Source organism: Aulonocara sp. 'chitande type north' Nkhata Bay, linkage group LG16 (assembly GCF_057382095.1).
Source record: "Aulonocara sp. 'chitande type north' Nkhata Bay isolate Kocher_YH1m ecotype deep benthic linkage group LG16, A_spYH_male_GT1.1, whole genome shotgun sequence".
NCBI lineage: Eukaryota > Metazoa > Chordata > Actinopteri > Cichliformes > Cichlidae > Aulonocara > Aulonocara sp. 'chitande type north' Nkhata Bay.
Window position 1 is genome coordinate 37,392,108 of NC_141359.1, and position 18,739 is coordinate 37,410,846.

Consider the following 18,739-nt stretch of genomic DNA (forward strand, 5'->3'; position numbering starts at 1 on the left):
AAGATTTCATTGTGGTGTGAGAAAGGGCTAAAAAATCTAGAACATGTTATACAAGATGGAAGGTTTATTTCATTTGAAGAACTTGTATCAACATATTGAATCAGCAACAATAAATTTCTTAAATACCTGCAACTGAAATCCATCATTCCATCATAACATCCATAAATTCAATTCTAGTCAAATGAAGCTTATGTGTAAGATCAATACGGAAGATCTATGGCCTCACATTTGTCCGCTCTTAGGTGGTGCTCTTAGTACTTCCAAACAGCAGGCCACCTGACCTTCTGGGTGTTTGAAGAGAGCAAGGTTAGGGAAACCTGGTCGGTGCAGCCGTTTTGTGAAGGGCAGTTGGTGGAGAGGCGGAGGGGCTGAGCAGAGCTGGTGTCAAAGCTGTGATGGACCAGTCCTGTCTGTCTGCAGTCTTTGTCACTGGCAGCGCACGCGTCTAGGAGGCACCTTAACCAGTGATGCTGGTCAGTGGTGAGACCTGCATTGCTGTGTTGCCATATGTCATGGACAGCTTGGGTTATTTCAGTCGAAGGAGGGTTATCAGACCCGGATGTTGGGGCTGACGTGAGCAGTGGTGGCAGCTGCCTGGTGACTGGCTTGTCTGTCCTTTTTCTTCCTCTAGCCACACTTGAGAGACAAATTCTCTGTGCCTAGGGTTATGACTGGCTTCAATGTGTCAACACAGGCCCTCCAGCAGGTCTGTGTTTACCAGAGATTGCAAGGCTGGTCATCAATACAGCTGTGCAGATAGAGCCCTTTGACGTGACAGAGTTGGCTAACTTGGAGGGGGGCAGGCAGCTGGAGTGGTGGCCACCTGACTCGACAACTCCACTGTTGTTTCCCTGTGGCTGAGTGGCTCTGGTCTTCACGGTTGGTGTTGGGCACTCATGTGGCCAGGCTCATCACACTGATAGTGACGGTTTACTGGTCGATGAGGAAGTCTTTAGAATGATGGAGGTCGAGGCTGGCAGACTTCAGCTATACAAATACAGGCCACAGGCCAGGCCAGTTTGTGAGGAGTCACCAACTAAGGAGATACAGTACCCTGACACTTACTCTCATCAGGTCTCTTTAACAAGAACAATTTAAAGTGCGTTATTCTGCTCCTTGTTTGTGAAACACTGCTCTACTTTGAAGACCGCTGAAGTCAAATGCACTGAAGTAAAAAACTGCAAAGGTTTAAGAGGCCACTGGATTTATAGCTAAATAACAAATGTTTAAACACAGTTTTAGACTTTTATTAACAAATGAATCAACCTACAACACTGATCATTATTTAGCTTAAATGCTGCACATGGCACACAGCAGCACAGGACATGATGGATGATGGATATATTGTTTAGATTTACATTCTAATTTTAATCACTTCAAGGTAACAGTATTAAAAATTGCTTATCACTGTACAAAAAAGTGAAGACAAAAAATCTGAAGAGGAAGAAGGTACTTACATTTAACAACAATCATGACATTATTCACTGGATTATTGTTTACAGTGTTTTATTTGATAAATTTGATTTTTTGATAAACATATACAAAAACATTATTCAAATATGAGGCTTATTATGCATCCTATACTATAACTGGAAAATTGTTTTTTATTACAAAAATCACTTTTATTTTTTAAATACAGGATAAAATGACACTTTAAATAATCTTGTTGGATTCTCAAGTGTTCATGTTGCAGCAGTGGTCAAGCAAATGATACATGATGGACAAGGATTTAATAACTGACTAAATCATGACAAACTTACAATTTTAGTTATAAGACATCTTACACATACTATGTCTGATGAGCCTAGGAGTTCAAGTATTGTTCAATTTTTAAGGGCCTGCAATCAAATACTGTTTACAGGGGCCTACACTGCACATCATCTTATTGGCAGTTACAGTTTTCACTACATTCGATACTGCCCCATGTTCACTATTCTTGGACCTTTTTTTTTCATCTTAAGGAAGAAAACAGAAACACAAATCATCCCTACTACTGCAACAATCATGTGGTGTAAAGTCCAGTCTCAGCATCATTGGTGGAGGGATCCAGACCAAGGAATTTCACGCTGTTAATGTTGACTGGTGGTGCAGCTGTTGGTGCAGAGAGACAGTGAAAACAATACTGTCATATTGTTTGTGAACATTTGCAGATAGTAACTTTAAATCCAACCTTTATTTTAACTGTTGCATGGCTTAGGAAATAGAGGGTTCATGAGAGAGTACTAACTAACCTGCTGAAAAGATATTTATTTGAACATTTAATTTAAAGGTCTATCATTCAAAGTAGGAATCTGAGCAAATCTTTTATCACTTTACCTTCAGACTATGGGTTCAGGCACTCATGTCCTGATTCAGGGTCGGGGAATCCGTTGCACTTAATCATTTTGGTGTAGAAGTTAACAGAGCTCTTAGGCACTCGAGGAAGATTAGGGTCTGTGCGATTAACGTAGAACAGACCAAATCTCTCTGAGAAGCCAGCAGTCCACTCTAGGTTGTCCAACAGTGACCATGCTGTGTAACCACGCACATCCACACCATCAAGCAAGTAAGCTGTGAAAAGAAAATAAGTACCTTCATATTCTTAAAATTCTTCTTTCTTTTAGAGAATGAGCAGAACAATTTTTAAGCATCCATATTACACACAAAACATTATTTTCCTCTCCAGGACACTTGTGGCTTTAGATTTCATATAAGGGGAAGCTTTGATACCTTTCAACACCTCGTTGATGTATTGGTCATAGTAGTAAATCCTGTGAACATCATTTAGATCAACAGTCCCCCGCTCTGAAACTCCATTCTCAGTGATTACAATTGGTGGATTTCCATATTCATTCTTAATGAAGTTCAGCAATCTGCGGATACCAAATGGTGCGATCTTCAGCCAGGAGGAGCCTGTATCCAGCCAGGTACGATCAGAAACTCCCATGGCACCCCTGCAGGGGACAAAGTTAAGAGAAGTACAGAATAAAAAAATGAAGCTGTTCAGAAGAAGTAGTCCCAGCAGACATTTATTTTTCAAATGTTAACTTCTTACTTATCTGCCTCAATGCTTTGAGCATCTCCGTGGTCCACAGGGAATGCCAGCACAGATGTGTAATGGTTTAGTCCAAAGAAGTCATGAGTGCCCTTAATTCTCTTAATCTCCTCTGGAGTGAACTCAGGCAACCTGGAGAAATTGAAGTAAAACCAGACTTACTAATTTTAGTAGACTTAAAGTTAAATTATTCTACTATAAAGTTGTTTAGAAAATCGAATACAAAATTTTAAATATTTAATAACAGCGTTTTGATGGATGCTCAATCATCCAGATAAGGAAATCCCAAAAAGTTGATTCTGTTCATATGGAAGTAGTGTTTTCAGTAGGAGAAATGTTTTGTGAACAGAATTAGCTTTTTGTGATTTAATAATAGCCTTTGTAATACCGAGACTGTGGTAGACCAGCAGCTAGACTTCGGTCTCTTATTCTTTTCTTCATAATTTCACTGTAGTCACCATTAAATATGGGATGGGCAAACCAGCCAAGGTAGAACTGCACAGAGAGAAACATAATAGTCATTTGAAACTAACTGCTGTCAATTTTTCTTTTGTCACATCTGAGAAGAAATGGCATACCTCCACCACACGTCTTGCAGCGTCATAGTCCTCCTGCCTATAAGGATTTCTGGGTTCAGACCAGTCAGAGTTGACAGTGATGGAGATTATGCCGTTCTGTTTGGCCCTGTACTTGTCATTGTAGAGATGCCAGGCCTCGGCATGAGCTTTAATCAGGTTGTGACCAACAATGTAGGGCAGAGTGTCTGGTCCTGAACTGATTCCTGGTGAGAGAAAAAAAACAGAGCATATAGGCAGCAAATGTGTCATGTTTGTTTGCTTTTTTTCACTACGGTTTAGAAATTTGAAGAACTGCTATAAAGATTACAGCTTGTTTCAAAACAGTCAGAAATTTACCTGGACAACAATTTAACATTTTTTCTTTAACACTATATTACTCTGTAGCACTTATAGAACTTGGTTAATACCAGTGTAGTATTAGATGCAAAGCATTACTTAAACCAGGGGTGTCGAACTCCAGGCCTCAAGAGCCCGTGTCCTGCAGGTTTTCGATGTGTCCTTGATCTAACCCAGGTGATTTAAATGGCTAAATGACTTCCTCAACATGTCTTGAAGTTCTCCAGAGGCCTGGTAACGAACTAATCATTTGTTTCCGGTGTGTTCCAGAGTGATATCTAAAACCTGCAGGACACCGGCCCTTGAGACCTGGCGTCAGAGATTCCTGACTTAAACCATACCTGGGGCAAAGCTTCCAAAGCCATATCCATGGTTGGCTGTCATGATTGGTTCATTAAAGGTGATCCAAATTTTCACCTTGTCACCAAGACGGTCAAACATGAGGTCAGCATAGTCCCTGAAAAGCTTAATAAAGTTCTCATTCAAAAAGCCTCCATAATCCTCTATAGCTTGTGGCAGGTCCCAGTGGTACAGAGTAACCTGAAGGGAAAAGGAAAAGAAAGGAAAGGAAAATGACTGTCTTACTAAATCTAATACATTTACATGTATCTTTTCTGGCACACAGGGAAATTAATACAATTATTCATACCTGTGGCTGGATATTTGCAGCATGCAGTGCGTCCAAAAGTCTTTGGTAGTACTTGATTCCAGCCTCGTTAATGTTATTAATGGTGCCATCAGGAAGGACTCTTGACCAGGATAAGGAGAAACGATAATGGCTGACTTTCAGCTGCTTTAATATCGCAACATCCTCTTCTATTTTATTGTAACTGTCACAGGCTATGTCCCCATTGTCATCATTTAATATTTTGGAAGGACTGTGAGCGAACTTGTCCCAGATGCTTAGACCTTTTCCATCTGCCCTCCATCCTCCTTCAATCTGGACACAATAAATGCAAAACAAAAATTTAAAGAGATGAAAACAAGGCAAGCAAGCCAGTATTGAGTAAAAGTAAAATTGCAGTAAAAGTATAAGTTACTTGGTATGATGCTGAAGCAGAACTCCACATGAAATCCTCTCGGAAGTGACCATAAAGCATCTTCTCATCATCTGGCAAGGGGAAACCATTATCCTTTATGATGTTGTAATAGTAATGAGCTGAGTACTTTGGTGTTCTTGGACGGTCTGGGTTTGTGAAGTCCACGTGGTGCAGCCCAAATAGAAATTTGTACCCGTGCAGCCACTCAAAAGAATCCATAAAAGCTGTTGCTGTGTATCCTCGCAACCGCACACCATCAAGGTTATTGGCTGTAATGTAACCACAAATGCAAACACATACATACAAAATAAATGAACAACCAGTCATGGCAGTGGTGGAAAATGTTAAATATCTTCTGAAATATTTTTATATCACTGCACCTTTGAGAGCCTCATCGATATAGGTCTTGTAGAACATTACTCTTTCAAAGTCATCCCATTCTACTGCTGCTCCATTCTCAGTAATATAAATCTCTGGATCACCATACTCCTCCTTGATCCAGTTGAGGAGTCTCCTCAAGCCCCAGGCCACAGCTTTTTGGTTAGGAATGGCTGTAGTTGGTGAACTGGGTTCCTCGGATTCTCTCATGTCTCGGTCCCATTCATAGGAGTGAGGCTGAAGTGCAGCTGTAAAGTAGCTCACTACCCTTGTAGTGTAATGATTTACACAGAATACGTCAGCAGTTCCCTTGATGAAGTTCTTTTCTTCTTCAGTAAAGGAAGGAAGTCTTGACTGTGGAAGACTTTGGATTTCACTTTTGTTCCCAACTTGCCACTTCAGTGCATCAGGATAGTCACCATTCTTAAAAATAGGATGTGCAAACCATCCCAGTTGGAACTGCATCGCCCGGTCAGCAGTCACCACTTCACGGACTACGTTGACATCAGCAGGTTCAAACCAATCAGCGTTGAGGGCTATGGAGATTAGACCACCCTGCAACTGACGATATTTATCATCATATGTATGGTAGGCCTTGGCATGGGCTTTAATGAGGTTGTGTGCAACTATGTATGGTCTATATCCTGGGTCCACAACATTTGGTGGCATATTTCCAAGTCCATATCCAGACCATGCAATTGTCTGAGGCTGGTTAATGGTTATCCAGAATTTCACTCTGTCACCAAAAGTAGCAAAGCAGAAGTCGCAATAGTCATTAAAAATGTCTATCATCTCTGCACTTTCCCAGCCATTGACCTTTTGCAAAGCTTCAGGAAGGTCCCAGTGGTACAGTGTTACCATGGGTTCGATATTGTACGCTATAAGACCATCAATGAGTCTGTTGTAGTAGTCAACACCTTTCTGGTTGAGGGACTTACGTGTGCCATCAGGAAAGATCCTGGACCAGGACAAAGAGAATCTGTATGACTTCACCCTCAGAGCCCGCAGCATGTAGAGATCTTCATTAAGTCTGTTGTAACTGTCACAGGCTACATTGCCGTTTGCGTTATCAGGAATAGTGTTAGTTGTCTGAGTGAATCTATCCCATATACTAGGACCTTTGCCATCAGCATTCCAGCCACCTTCAATTTGGTAGGCCGACGAAGAAATTCCCCAACTGAAGCCTTCAGGAAAAGTGCCATAATGGTACATTTGTCTATCAAAGTTTGACTGTGAAGAGAATTTCTCCCAAACTACCTTTGCCTGAGATGGAACTTCTGAGGGTGGTAAAGCAGCTAAACGTCGAGTTAATGGCCTTTCTGCAGCTTTAAACTTCTTACTTTTTTGTGAACTGAAACCGTTTTGCTCGATAATCTCAGCGTACAGATATGCAGATTGCTTTGGGGTCCTTGGTCTGGATCCCACTTCAAAGTTGACATAGTGAAGACCAAATCTTTGACTGTAGCCTTGGTTTGCCTCAAATCCATCCATGAGTGACTGCACTGTGAATCGCTGCACATCCACTCCATCTGTGAGTGTTGCTACAAAATGAACAAACAAAAACAAAATTAATATTTGAATTATTTTAACTCTCTCTCTAAAAAAAAATGTGCCTTCAAATTGGGGAAATCTCCAACACTAACCTTTCAGGGCCTCATTGATGTAACTTCTCATGTAGTCCATTCTGCTGGTGTCAGTGAGACTGTCAACACTGTAATCTGTTGGCATCCCATTTCCTGTTATGTATACAGGTAATTTGTTAGCACTCAGGTATTCTGTTGCAATGTAGTTTAGGAGCCTTCTAAGTCCCCAAGGAACAGGATAGATCCAGTCAGAAGCTGTGGAACTCCATGTGGGGTCCACAGTTGCATGGAAGTCACCCACACCGTCAGGACCAGGGGTGCACCCACCATCACTGTTGCTGACTAGCCGAGAAGTATAGTGATTTAAACCAAAAAAGTCAGCAGTACCAAGTATCCTCTTGCTCTCTGTGGGAGTGAAAACTGGGAGCTTTGCTGGTACAGAGTCAGAGCATGCGGTTTTCTTCTGTTCCACCTGATCTTTGAGTATTGCAGGATAATCTCCGTCTACAAATATGGGATGTGCAAACCAGCCCAGCATAAACTGCAGGTAACGGTCTGCAGCTGCTACGTCTTCAGGTTTGGCAGGGTCACTGGGCTCAGCCCAGTCAGAGTTCAAGGCAATGCCCACTTTTCCTCCTTGTGTTTTTCTGTAATTGTCATTATAGACATGCCAGGCCTCGGCATGGGACTTGAGAATATTGTGAGTGACCTGATAATGCAAAATCAAATGTTAAGTACATTAGTGCAATAATTACACTTGTAATAAACTGATTAATTGTAGTATTCTAATAACATCACTGTCACCTGATAGGAAGATTCCACATAGTCCTTTACTCCTGGGGCATGCACACCAGTACCATACCCGGCATGGCTCACTACCCAGGGACTATTGAATGTGTTCCAGATCTTGACTCTGTCTCCAAACCTGGAGAAGCAGAAGTCTGCATAGTCTTTGAAGGCCTCTACAATGGAGGCATTGGTCCATCCACCATAATTCTGGAGTGCTTGAGGCAGATCCCAGTGGTACAGAGTGACAATGGGTTGTATGCCAGATGCAACGAGAGCATTTATCAGCTGGTCATAGTATTGAGCTCCTTTTTCTGATTGGCTCTGTCGGTACCCTGTGGGGAAAATACGGGCCCAAGAGATGGAAAACTGGTAGGTGTCGACCTGAAGACCTCGCAGAAGGTAGACATCATAATCTACCTTACGGTAACTGTCGCAAGCTAGGTCAGCTGTCTGATTTGCAAAGGCCAATCCCTCATGACCAAACCGGTCCCAAATAGTCTCTCCTTTCCCACCTTCTGACCAGCCACCTTCAGTCTTAAAGGATACGCTGGAGGTGGCCCACTGGAAGCCAGAGGGGAATGATTCCTGAAGGAAAAGATCTCGTTCTGCTGTGGTCTGGGACTTAAATTTATCCCACACAGTCTGATAACTGTTTCTTAACCCTGTCATCCTGGTGTGGTGTGAAATGCCATGACTTTTGGAAAGAGAGAGACATGAAAAATATAAGCAAATCTTTAATACAATAAGAAGAAAAAAAAAACAGAATTCCAGTACATATAAATCAGAAAATGAACTCTTACTTGACAAGAGCATCTTCCGTGTCCAGTTTGCCTAACATGTCCTTCATGTCACATCCCACAATATTCAGGCCATTGTCCATCAAGCCTGTGTTGTGTTCAAGAAATATGAATTGTTTTATGACTGATGATAAATAACTTATCTTGAAAAATATATTACTCTTAAAATAAAATTTTGTGTAATTAATCAGTTTATTTGTGAATTTCGCAATACTTCGCTTAGTTTATGTAAGGAATTTTATCTAACTAAATCTAGAAATAATCCTCTTTAATCTTAAATAAAAACCCACTTGCTGTTTCTTTGACACACCAGGGCTCTATTAGCTGTTTCAGTAACAATATGTATTCACTGTTACTGAAAAATAGTGAGCACAAGTCGTAAGCAAAGGCTAAGTCTACAGGTGCCTTATATAACATCACTGGCCCATAACAAGAAGATTTCATGACACAATAACACTCCCAAAATCTAGAACTTTATCTTAATGTATTCTGTTTGGGTAACAACACCAGAGGATTTGCCCAGATGTTGTGGCCTTTGGTTTTTCTTTATTCTGCCATCCCGTAATATCTTCAGATCGCTGTTTTACAAAGCCATTTTTTGACAGGATGTACACTGTACACATTATTTAGTGATGTTATATTCACAGAAACATTTAACATTACATGTATGAAGTATACATATTCATTTGGTATGTTCTTGGTAACTAGCTTATTAGGCACCATGAGTACGAATTTCATGTAGAAAAAAACACAAATCTCTACTAAGACAGCCACTGGAAAGTCGTATTGTTTCTTTTATATATACAGCTGCACATTCATAAAATGAGGTATTGTTCTCATGTCTATTATGGGAAATTAGTTTTAATTAATTATTAATATCTTATATTTGCTAAGTCAAAAAGCTGTCATGACATTTACCATTTAGGAAATCTCCAAGAAGCTGGTAATCACTGGGAGAACAATCATGAGCGCTCATCTCGTAAATCAGGATAGGCAAGTTCCTGCTCAAAATCTACAACATAAAATGAAACATATGTAGCTTTGCTGTATCAGCAAAATGTTAAATGCAACATTTTTAAAAAACCCCATCTTATTACAATTTCAATACCTGTAAGTTCCTCAGTTCATTTTCAAACTCTGAAGAGATGGCACAGTTGTAGTCAATGTGCACTGACAAGAAATCCATCTGTTTAAAACAGGAGATACACAACATGTTGTCACATCGTTATTCTGAGATGGGACATAATGAGAAGAGACTTAATGTGAAATGTATTACAGTAAACCTTTCCTTTTTTTGCACGACTGAATGTAATGCTCCATTTTTGTAGGAAATTGTTGTTTTTAACATAATTTTTTATATATTTTAAGGTGATTAAGCGGACTTATGTTGCCACTTCCATCCTTTAAATAAATACAAAAAAAACAAATTAATCATCTTTGAAACAAACAAAAAAAGTATATAATTATATGACCAATTAAAATCCATATAACAGCAATCAGTAGTTCCAGGTTTGGTGACAATGATTCCAATTTCCTTCGGGAATGATTAACCTCACGTTATTGCACATTAGTGCTGCTGTTCTTGTTACTTTCTTGTCACTAGAGTGTGTGGTGTAAAGAGGTGTTGAATGCCTTCAACAAAACCAAAATTAAAAATAAATGAAAAAATTGGATAATAATTAAAAATTTAAATACAAATTTAACAATTTATTTATTACATTTAATAATTATTATAATTGTTAATGATTATTTGATTCGTTAGAAATAGTTTAATAAAAGAGAAAAATCATCTACAAGAAGCAAATATGATTTCACAACAGCCATTTAATGTGCACATTATGCACATTTTTGACTCTAAGTGGCATAGTTTAACAGTTTCAATTTTCAGTTTTAAAATGGAAAAAATGTTTTATCCTCAGACAAATTTAAGATTTAATTGTTTGGCCACAGTAAAAATGGCCTCTGTGATACATGAAAGCTTTTTAATGTGGTCACTGATTGTGACCACACAAATTATGTGGTCACATAAATTGACCAAATAATTATATGTTCTCAGTCTTGTCAATTAGTGGTAAAGATCATATAAATGACCATCACTGGGGACGTTCATTGAAATAATCATAATAAGCAGATTAACAAATTCACCAGTGAATTGCTTAAAAAGCTGAATTTGAGGCTTGTAATATGTTGGAGAGATTTAAAAACAAGCTTTAAATGCACGAAAATCATGAAAAATCTCGCATCAGATGGAAATTTGCATGGTTACTTACGTGATTAAATTTCTGAAAGAAGTAGTCTATTACTGGCAGAAATTAACGCAACTTATTTCCTTCAAAGAGGACATTTGTCACTTTTGAGGCCATGGAAGAATTTTGTTTCTCATATATTTGGTAGGTTGGTTGCTACTATCAGGTCTCACATCTCCCCTCCAGCTTATGATTCCTCTATGAGCCCTCTATGTGTCACCTCGACATTATTATATTTCAAAGAAGTCTTTGACACTATTGGACCCAACGTTTTAAACATTATTAACATCTCTTGCATTCAGTTCTTTAAAAACCTAATCTCAATGCATCAGTTCTGTCAAATTTTAGGCCAATCTCTAAACTCCCCTTCCTGTCCAAAATCCTGGAAAAAAATTGTTTTTCTTCAGCTCCAGGCTTTTCTGGAAATGAATGACATCTCAGTTTCAAAGCACTACATAGCACTGAAACTGTGCTTTTAAAAGTTCTTAATGATCCATCCATCCATCCATTCGCTTCCGCTTATCCACCCCCCTTACATATGGGGTCCCTCAAGGATCTATCCTGGACCCAGTACTCTTTTCCCTTTACATGCTCCCATTAGACTCTATTTTCAGGAAACAAGGAATCTCATTTCACTATTATGCCAATGATTCTAAAATTTACTTTCCTCTTAAAAAGAATTCTACGGACTCTCTAAACGTTTTGCTAGACTGCCGTGATGACATTAAATCGTGGTTTGCATTACATTTTTTTAATGTAAACAACCGAAAAGACCAGAAATCCCTTTGCAGAGAATCTGGAAGTGTTCTTTGATAGCAGCTTTTTATTTGAGAAACAAATTCTGTTGTAAAAGCTTCTTCCAGCTCATCTCTCCAACACTTGACATTTTTAAAACTCATTTGAAAACACATGTTTTACTCTCTGGCTTTTAATTGTGACTAAGTGTGTGTGGTGTAAAGAGGTGTTGAATGCCTTCAACAAAACCAAAATTAAAAATAAATGAAAAAATTGGATAATAATTAAAAATTTAACTACAAATTTAACAATTTATTTATTAAATTTAATAATTATTATAATTGTTAATAATTATTTGATTGGTTAGAAATAGTTTAATAAAAAAGAAAAATCATCTACAAGAAGCAAATATGATTTCACAACAGCCAGTTAATGTGCATCGCTTTTCTCTGAAGGTTGACCTTGGTCCTCTGGAAAAGACCAGAAATCCCTTTGCAGAGAATCTGAGTTCTTTGATAGCAGCTTTTTATTTGAGAAACAAATAAATTCTGTAGTAAAAGCTTCTTCCAGCTCAGGGTCTTTGCAAAAACTAAGAACATTTTGTCATTTGCTGACTTTGAGAAAGTGATACATGCATTTATTTCATCCAGGCTTGACTACTGTAACAGTGTTTATTTTGGTATCAGCCAGGCTCTGCTCTCTTGTCTTGAGCTAGTTCAGAATGCTGAAGCCGAACTCTTGACAGGCACTCGTGAACATGGCCATATTTCCCCAGTCTTGGCTCATTTACACGGGCTTCCAGTATGTTGTAGAATTGGCTTTTATCCTCAAACTTAATTGTGACTAAGTTTTGTGTTGTTCTTTGTGTGTGTTTGATCTACTTGTTACTAGTGATGTGCGATACCACTGATTTCCTTTCCGATCCGATACCAAGTAAAATTCAGGGTGGTATCGACGATACTGATCCGATACTGATACTTTGTACAAAGACTGTTTCATTATATTTCATATATACTTGTATTATGTAATTGTAATAATATAATAATATAGCTTCATAATGATTACAGGACATCAGGACTATGAAAGGCGTAAGAGGAAGTAGTTCCTTCTAATTTAGACGATCCAAATGATATAGTTTCTTTCCATTGTGTTCCTGTTAATGATAAACTACAAATTTACCCCAAAGTACTAAAATATTGATATTTTAATATGAGAATCGATTCTAGAACATAAATTACTGGTATCAGAAGAATCGGTATTTCAATATCGATCCGCACCACTACTTGTTACTTTTTACTATGTGCAGCACTTTGGTAAACCTGTGTTGGTTTTAAATGTGCTTATAAATACATTGATTGATTGATTAATTGATTATTGCCAAAATAAGATCAACAACTGAAAATTTTATTAGGATCCTAAATAAAAATCATGCAAGGAGGTGAAATTCTGACTATACCTATATTATTGTATAGATTATGTATCTATAAAAGAAAAGAAAAAACTTACACTTGTTGAAGCTTTAATGTCGGAGAGAGAAGCCACATCTTTAGTTTTCAGTCCAAGTGACAGACGTCTACCTGTAAATATGCAAGCATGAAAGGCACTTTTACTGTTTGGAACTGCTGAACATGTGCTGAAGGATTTTATTAACTTAGTTTGGTTATACACTGATGGAAATTTATTTTTACAGGTGATTTCTCAAGACACTTACATATAAACAAAACCTTAAGTAAACTCAAGCCTCAGAGAAATAAGAACAAGTATTGACTAGTGAATAATTCTGAAAATATAAATTTAGTCATGTTCTTTTGTCTTTAATCTTCACTTTTTCCTGTTAATTTGACTCACCTTTGTCAGGAAAGCGCTGATGGTACATCTGGTAAATGTTCTTGTTTAGTTGAAGGATGTTCTGCAGAAAACTGGGAGCATGTGCAGGCTGCCCGTCATGCCAAACACCATCCAGTGTCAACCATGAGTGTGCAAGTGGTGCAAACTCTTGGAAGGCAAACTCTGCATACTGCTGAAACATCTGTGCCAGCTCCTGGCTCTCCCAGCCTCCATACCTTGATTGCAGAGACTCTGGAACTGTCCATCCTTGAAGGATGACCAGAGGCTGAAGACCTGCTTCCAGCAGCTGTTTCAGCAGGGTCTGGTAACATCTAACCACAGCCTGCTGGGGCTGGCTGGGGTGGCCTGTAGGAAGAAGTTGAGCCCATGACAGCAGTACTTTGAAGTGGGTCACCCCTCTGCTCTGCAGGTACTCAAAGTACTGCTTAGAGCCAGGAGGAACGGGATGACTGCAGTCAAAGGCATCATTTATGCTTCTGTCTGAGCTTCTGACCAACTGCTTTGTCAGAGGCCCTGCAAGAAACATGAAGTCCTCTCTTCCATTTACCTCACTGCTCTGACAACTACAGAGACAAAAAATGTACAGACTAAAGACCCACAACAGCTTCTTCATTGTGGCTCAAAAACAGAACAACTGATATTTTTCGAGTGTAGCCGAGCTATTTAACAGCAATATCTTTCCTTTTTTTTTACATTGTTACACAATTATTGTTATTGGCACCTCATCTAGTTATCACAAGTGTTTTATTGTAGCTTTGAGAGATAGGCAGATAGACTCTGGACTCTAGAGATAACACCTTCCCCATCTTCTGTTCTTGAGCTCTGATATACTTTTTATTGCTGTAGAATCATATCTTAGTCATTAATTTTACTACTCCTATCCTAGGTGCTTAATTTTAGTCTTTTAACTCTTTTATTTACTTTTGACTTATGTTGGTTTGTTTTTATGTTTAACATAGTTAACATTTTACTGTCGAAGTGTTGCAAAGGTGTTGAAAACATTATGTTGTTATAATTATTACCACTTTTATTATTGTTATCTGTGAAGCCTTTTTATGTGCAACAAGGTATCAAAAAGATTTATTTGATACAAGTTTAGTTTTGACATGTATTCATTTATTTGTATTAATAGTAGGGAAATCCTACCAGTGACTGGACAAAGATGGACTGAAAGACAGCACAGAGGCATTAATCATGGCAGTAGCAAGCCCTAAGCACAAGATCAACAGATGCTGGGGTCTACCACACCAGGCAAGACCCCAGGGGCAGGCTGTGTAAAGATGATGCTGAGACAATCTAGCACATAACAGCAGGGTGCAAGAGTCAGGACATACATGGAAGGCCATAACCAAGTGGCCGACATAGTAAACAGCAACATCTATACTGAGTATGGCCTGGAAGTCTTGATGTCAAATGAGTGGTTGAGAATTACCAACCAAATTAATATCCTTCCAGATATAAACAAACTGGTGATGGCTAACCAACTGGACATAGCAGTAACTACCATATTTTTCGCACTATAAGGCGCACTTAAAATACTTTTATTTTCTCAAAAATTGACAGTGCGCCATATAATCGGTACGCTTTATGTATGAATTCTGGTTGTGCTTACTGACCTCACACCGATTTTATGTGATAGACAGCGCTCAAAAAATGTTTTAGTATGACTTTGGTAAGCTACGAAACCGCACCGCTTGATGGATTGTCGGAGCATTACGGTTACAGTAGTCAGGAGCCTCACGCACTTGGAGTAATCTAGGTCCAAAATTCAGTCCGCTTCAAGTCCCAAAGTCAAACAAACACTGCGGCATCACTGAGAGTTAGCAAACTGTCTAAATTATTTCATCTTTAATAAAATGATCAGAGTTTCTCCTTTACCAGGTGTAACAATTAAGTTTAAATCCAGGCATCCATGAAAACAGAATTTAGTACATTTAATGGAGTTAAAAGTTAGCAGGAAGTTAGCTCGCTAGTTTCCAACTAAACATGACATACCATGTTCTGACTAGGAGATTTCTGAAAAGATTAAAACGTATCTTTGGTTATCTTTTTTGTCAGGTAAAGTTCAAATAGAGGTGGTTAAAATCATAAAACAATGATCACTTCCAACATAAGTGAAGACAGAAAACTAAACAGCAGTGGCGTTTGTAGGGTTACTGAAGTTGGACTATCTGGTATATAATGTTGTGCTACATGATCGCTAGCGACACAGCTATGTTAGCATAACACTAGCACAGTGAAGCTGGAGGATGAACACCAACTTTTTTCCACTCGATAAAAGTTAACGTGAGGGTTCCCAGTGGTTAGGGTTGAGGGCATGGCAAGATGCTGTAAACAGACCAAACTTTAGTCAGGAGAACAACTGAGATAATACATAACACATATATGGTAAATGGTCTGTATTTCTATAGCGCTTTACCAGTCCCTAAGGAGCCCAAAGCGCTTTACACATCCAGTCATCCACCCATTCAAACATTCACACAGTGGTGATGGCAAGCTACATTGTAGCCACAGCCACCCTGGGGCGCACTGGCAGAGGCGAGGCTGCCAGACACTGGCGCCACCAGGCCCGGGTGAAGTGTCTTGCCCAAGGACACAACAAACGAGACTGTCCAAGCCAGGGCTTGAACCGGCAACCTTCCGATTACAAGCCGACCTCCCAACTCTTGAGCCACGATCGCCCGTATATGTATACATATATACATAGCACACCATTGTTTTTCTTGTGACATTACCAATAAGTTTGATGTGTCACATGGCCCTCTTCCTATTGAAAAACCAAAAGTTGTATCCAAGATGGCCAACTTCTAAATGGCCACCATGGTCACCACCCATCTTGAGGAGTTTGCCCCCTCACATATACTAATGTGCCACAAACAGGACTTTAATATCACCAACCATTCCCATGTTATTACGGTGTATCCATATAAATGGCCCACCCTGTAGAATGGAACCAAAGGCACCCGCAGGTGATGATGTTTCGTCGACATTGTTGTGTTTGTTGTTATGTAAATTTGACAAGCTGAACGCATTCCTCGCTGTACAGGAGACACGGCACAAGATTGATTAACAATGGTCTACAGCCAATCAGGAAGCAGAACACAATGCGCTGAAAAAAAAGCATGCAAAATTGCACAAAAAAAAGCAGAAGGTGAACTGTGATATAGCAAGGGACCACTGTATTTTTATTTCTTCATTTGAACACAGTAACACACTTCAGTTTCCAATAAGTTTATTGATTGGTTTCAGTACATTTGTTCTATTTGTAAGGGCGCACATTTGGTTTACTTATATATTTATACTAGGGGTGGGCGATATAAACGATATACGATAGAAACGATATAAATTTGGCCAACGATAGAGATTTTGACTATACCGCTCTACCACGATAGCGCATGTTGATGATGTCATCAAGCTGCGCCTGTTTTGGTTGAAAGTATTGCAGCGGCTACAACCACTATCATCTGCAAATTATGCCAGGCGACAGTAATAACAAAGAGATGAAACACTGTTGAAATATGGGGAAAGCCAACAACTGCGCTTCCTCCATTTACGTAACATTGATTCATTAATGTTGAATTCTCTCGCAGCTGTTCTATTCCCATGTTGTTGCAGTATATTAATAACTAACCTTGTATTGTGGATGAATTATCTGAGTTGTTCTCCTGACTGAAGTTTGGTCCATGTATAGCATCCTGCTTTGCGATTGCATGTGTCCCCAACCACCAGAAACCCTCACGTTAACTTTTATCGAGTTGGTGTTCATCCTCCAGCTTCACTGTGCTAGTGTTATGCTAACATAGCTGTGTCGCTAGCGATCACGTAGCACAACATTATATACCAGATTTCAGTAACCCTACAAACGCCACTGCTGTTTAGTTTTCTGTCTTCATTTAGGTTGGAAGTGGTAGCGGAGCTGTACGTTTTAATTTGTTTCAAAAATCTCTCAGTCAGAACATGTTTAGGTGGAAACTAGCGAGCTAACTTCCTGCTAACTTCTAACTCCGTTAAATTTAAATAAATTAAATTTAAATAAATTCTGTTTTTATGGATGCCTGGATGTTAAACTTAATTGTTACACCTGGTAAAGCAGCAACACTGATCATTTTATAGAAGATGAATGAATTTAGACAGTTTTTAACTCTCAGTGTTCGTTTGACTTTGGGACCTGAAGCGGACGAAGTTTTGGACCCAGATACTCCGCGAGGCTCCTTACTACGGCAGACGTAATGCTCCGACAGTCCATCAAGCAGTGCGGCTTTGTAGCTTACCAAAGTTGTACTAAAGCATTTTTTGACAGATTTCTGCACGCCGTGTATTACATAAAATCGGTTCGAGGTCAGTAAACACAACCAGAATTCATATATAAGGTGCACTCTCGATTTTTGAGAAAATTAAAGGATTTTTACGGTGGAAAATATGTTATACAGAAAAAAAAGAATATATCGCGATATATATCGTTACCGCACATGCTTCAAATTATACCGCAATATGGATTTTAGGTCATATCGCCCAGCCCTAATTCATACCAATTCATCTTATTCGTGGTTTGGTTTGTGACTAATCTTTGTTTCTTTCACCTGCTTCTTACCTTCTATGAACCCTATGAACCTGCTATTCCTGGAGTTACCAGACAAAAGCTGGGCTCAAAGCATCTAAAATACATAGAGGGGATGATTGGACTGCACCACCACTTCCTGCCGAAGGAGGAGAAAGTGTATTTTCAAAGATTTTGTATTTGATTAAATACTTGAGTTTAGGGTTTTAGTGGGTTTTGAGTTTCCTCTTTGGTGTTTAGTTTATTAATAAACCAGACTGTACTGCATCATTTATGTGGTTTATGATTGTGTTTTGTTTAGTTAGCCCTGTTGTGTCATAGTGATCTGATCAGCCATTATACATACCCCTGTGTGTCATTTCCTGTTTAGGTCAGTGATGTTCGTTTGGGCAGTTGTTTGGTTTGTTGAGTTCGCAGTTCTTTGCCTGAGTTTAGTTTTGTTTCTTTGACCTCTTTTATGAGCTCAACATTTATTACTTTTTTAAATATAATTTTTGGGGGTTAAATAAATAAAAACCGTACTTTTCTAATAATTCCTGTGACGACTCCTGCTTTTTCAACTCGGTCCATCACGCCCATATATAATTTACTTTATGCATGTATGTTGTCAATACAAATAATGGCAGTAAGAAACACAGCTTTTAATTGTTATATATAGCATTAATATCACTTTGACCTTCAGAGCAACCTGGTGATTTTGAGAGGCCAACAGTCAAATTTGAAATGATACTTTAAATCTTTATACACTAGTTTCTACATATTGACTAAACACCAAAGTTATAAAGCTTTTTGACCAGTTTTGACCAATAAAACATTA

At 38.9% G+C, this 18,739-nt stretch overlaps 1 protein-coding gene across 1 annotated transcript; it reads right to left on the reverse strand.

The window, feature by feature from the left end:
* Nucleotides 1-118: 118 nt before the first annotated feature.
* Nucleotides 119-13,985, reverse strand: LOC147312040 (lactase/phlorizin hydrolase-like). The gene is made up of 17 exons (XM_086265606.1): nt 13,365-13,985; nt 13,023-13,093; nt 9,644-9,721; nt 9,454-9,547; nt 8,539-8,623; nt 7,754-8,432; nt 7,010-7,658; nt 5,369-6,907; nt 4,989-5,257; nt 4,598-4,888; nt 4,290-4,488; nt 3,613-3,815; nt 3,423-3,529; nt 3,035-3,166; nt 2,710-2,933; nt 2,317-2,550; nt 119-2,091 (listed from the first exon to the last, which is right to left on the reverse strand). Exons 1-16 carry the CDS (start codon nt 13,975-13,977, stop codon nt 2,324-2,326), a joined length of 5,460 nt encoding a protein of 1,819 aa, XP_086121732.1. The 5' UTR covers nt 13,978-13,985; the 3' UTR covers nt 119-2,091; nt 2,317-2,323.
* Between the last annotated feature and the right edge of the window lie 4,754 nt (nt 13,986-18,739).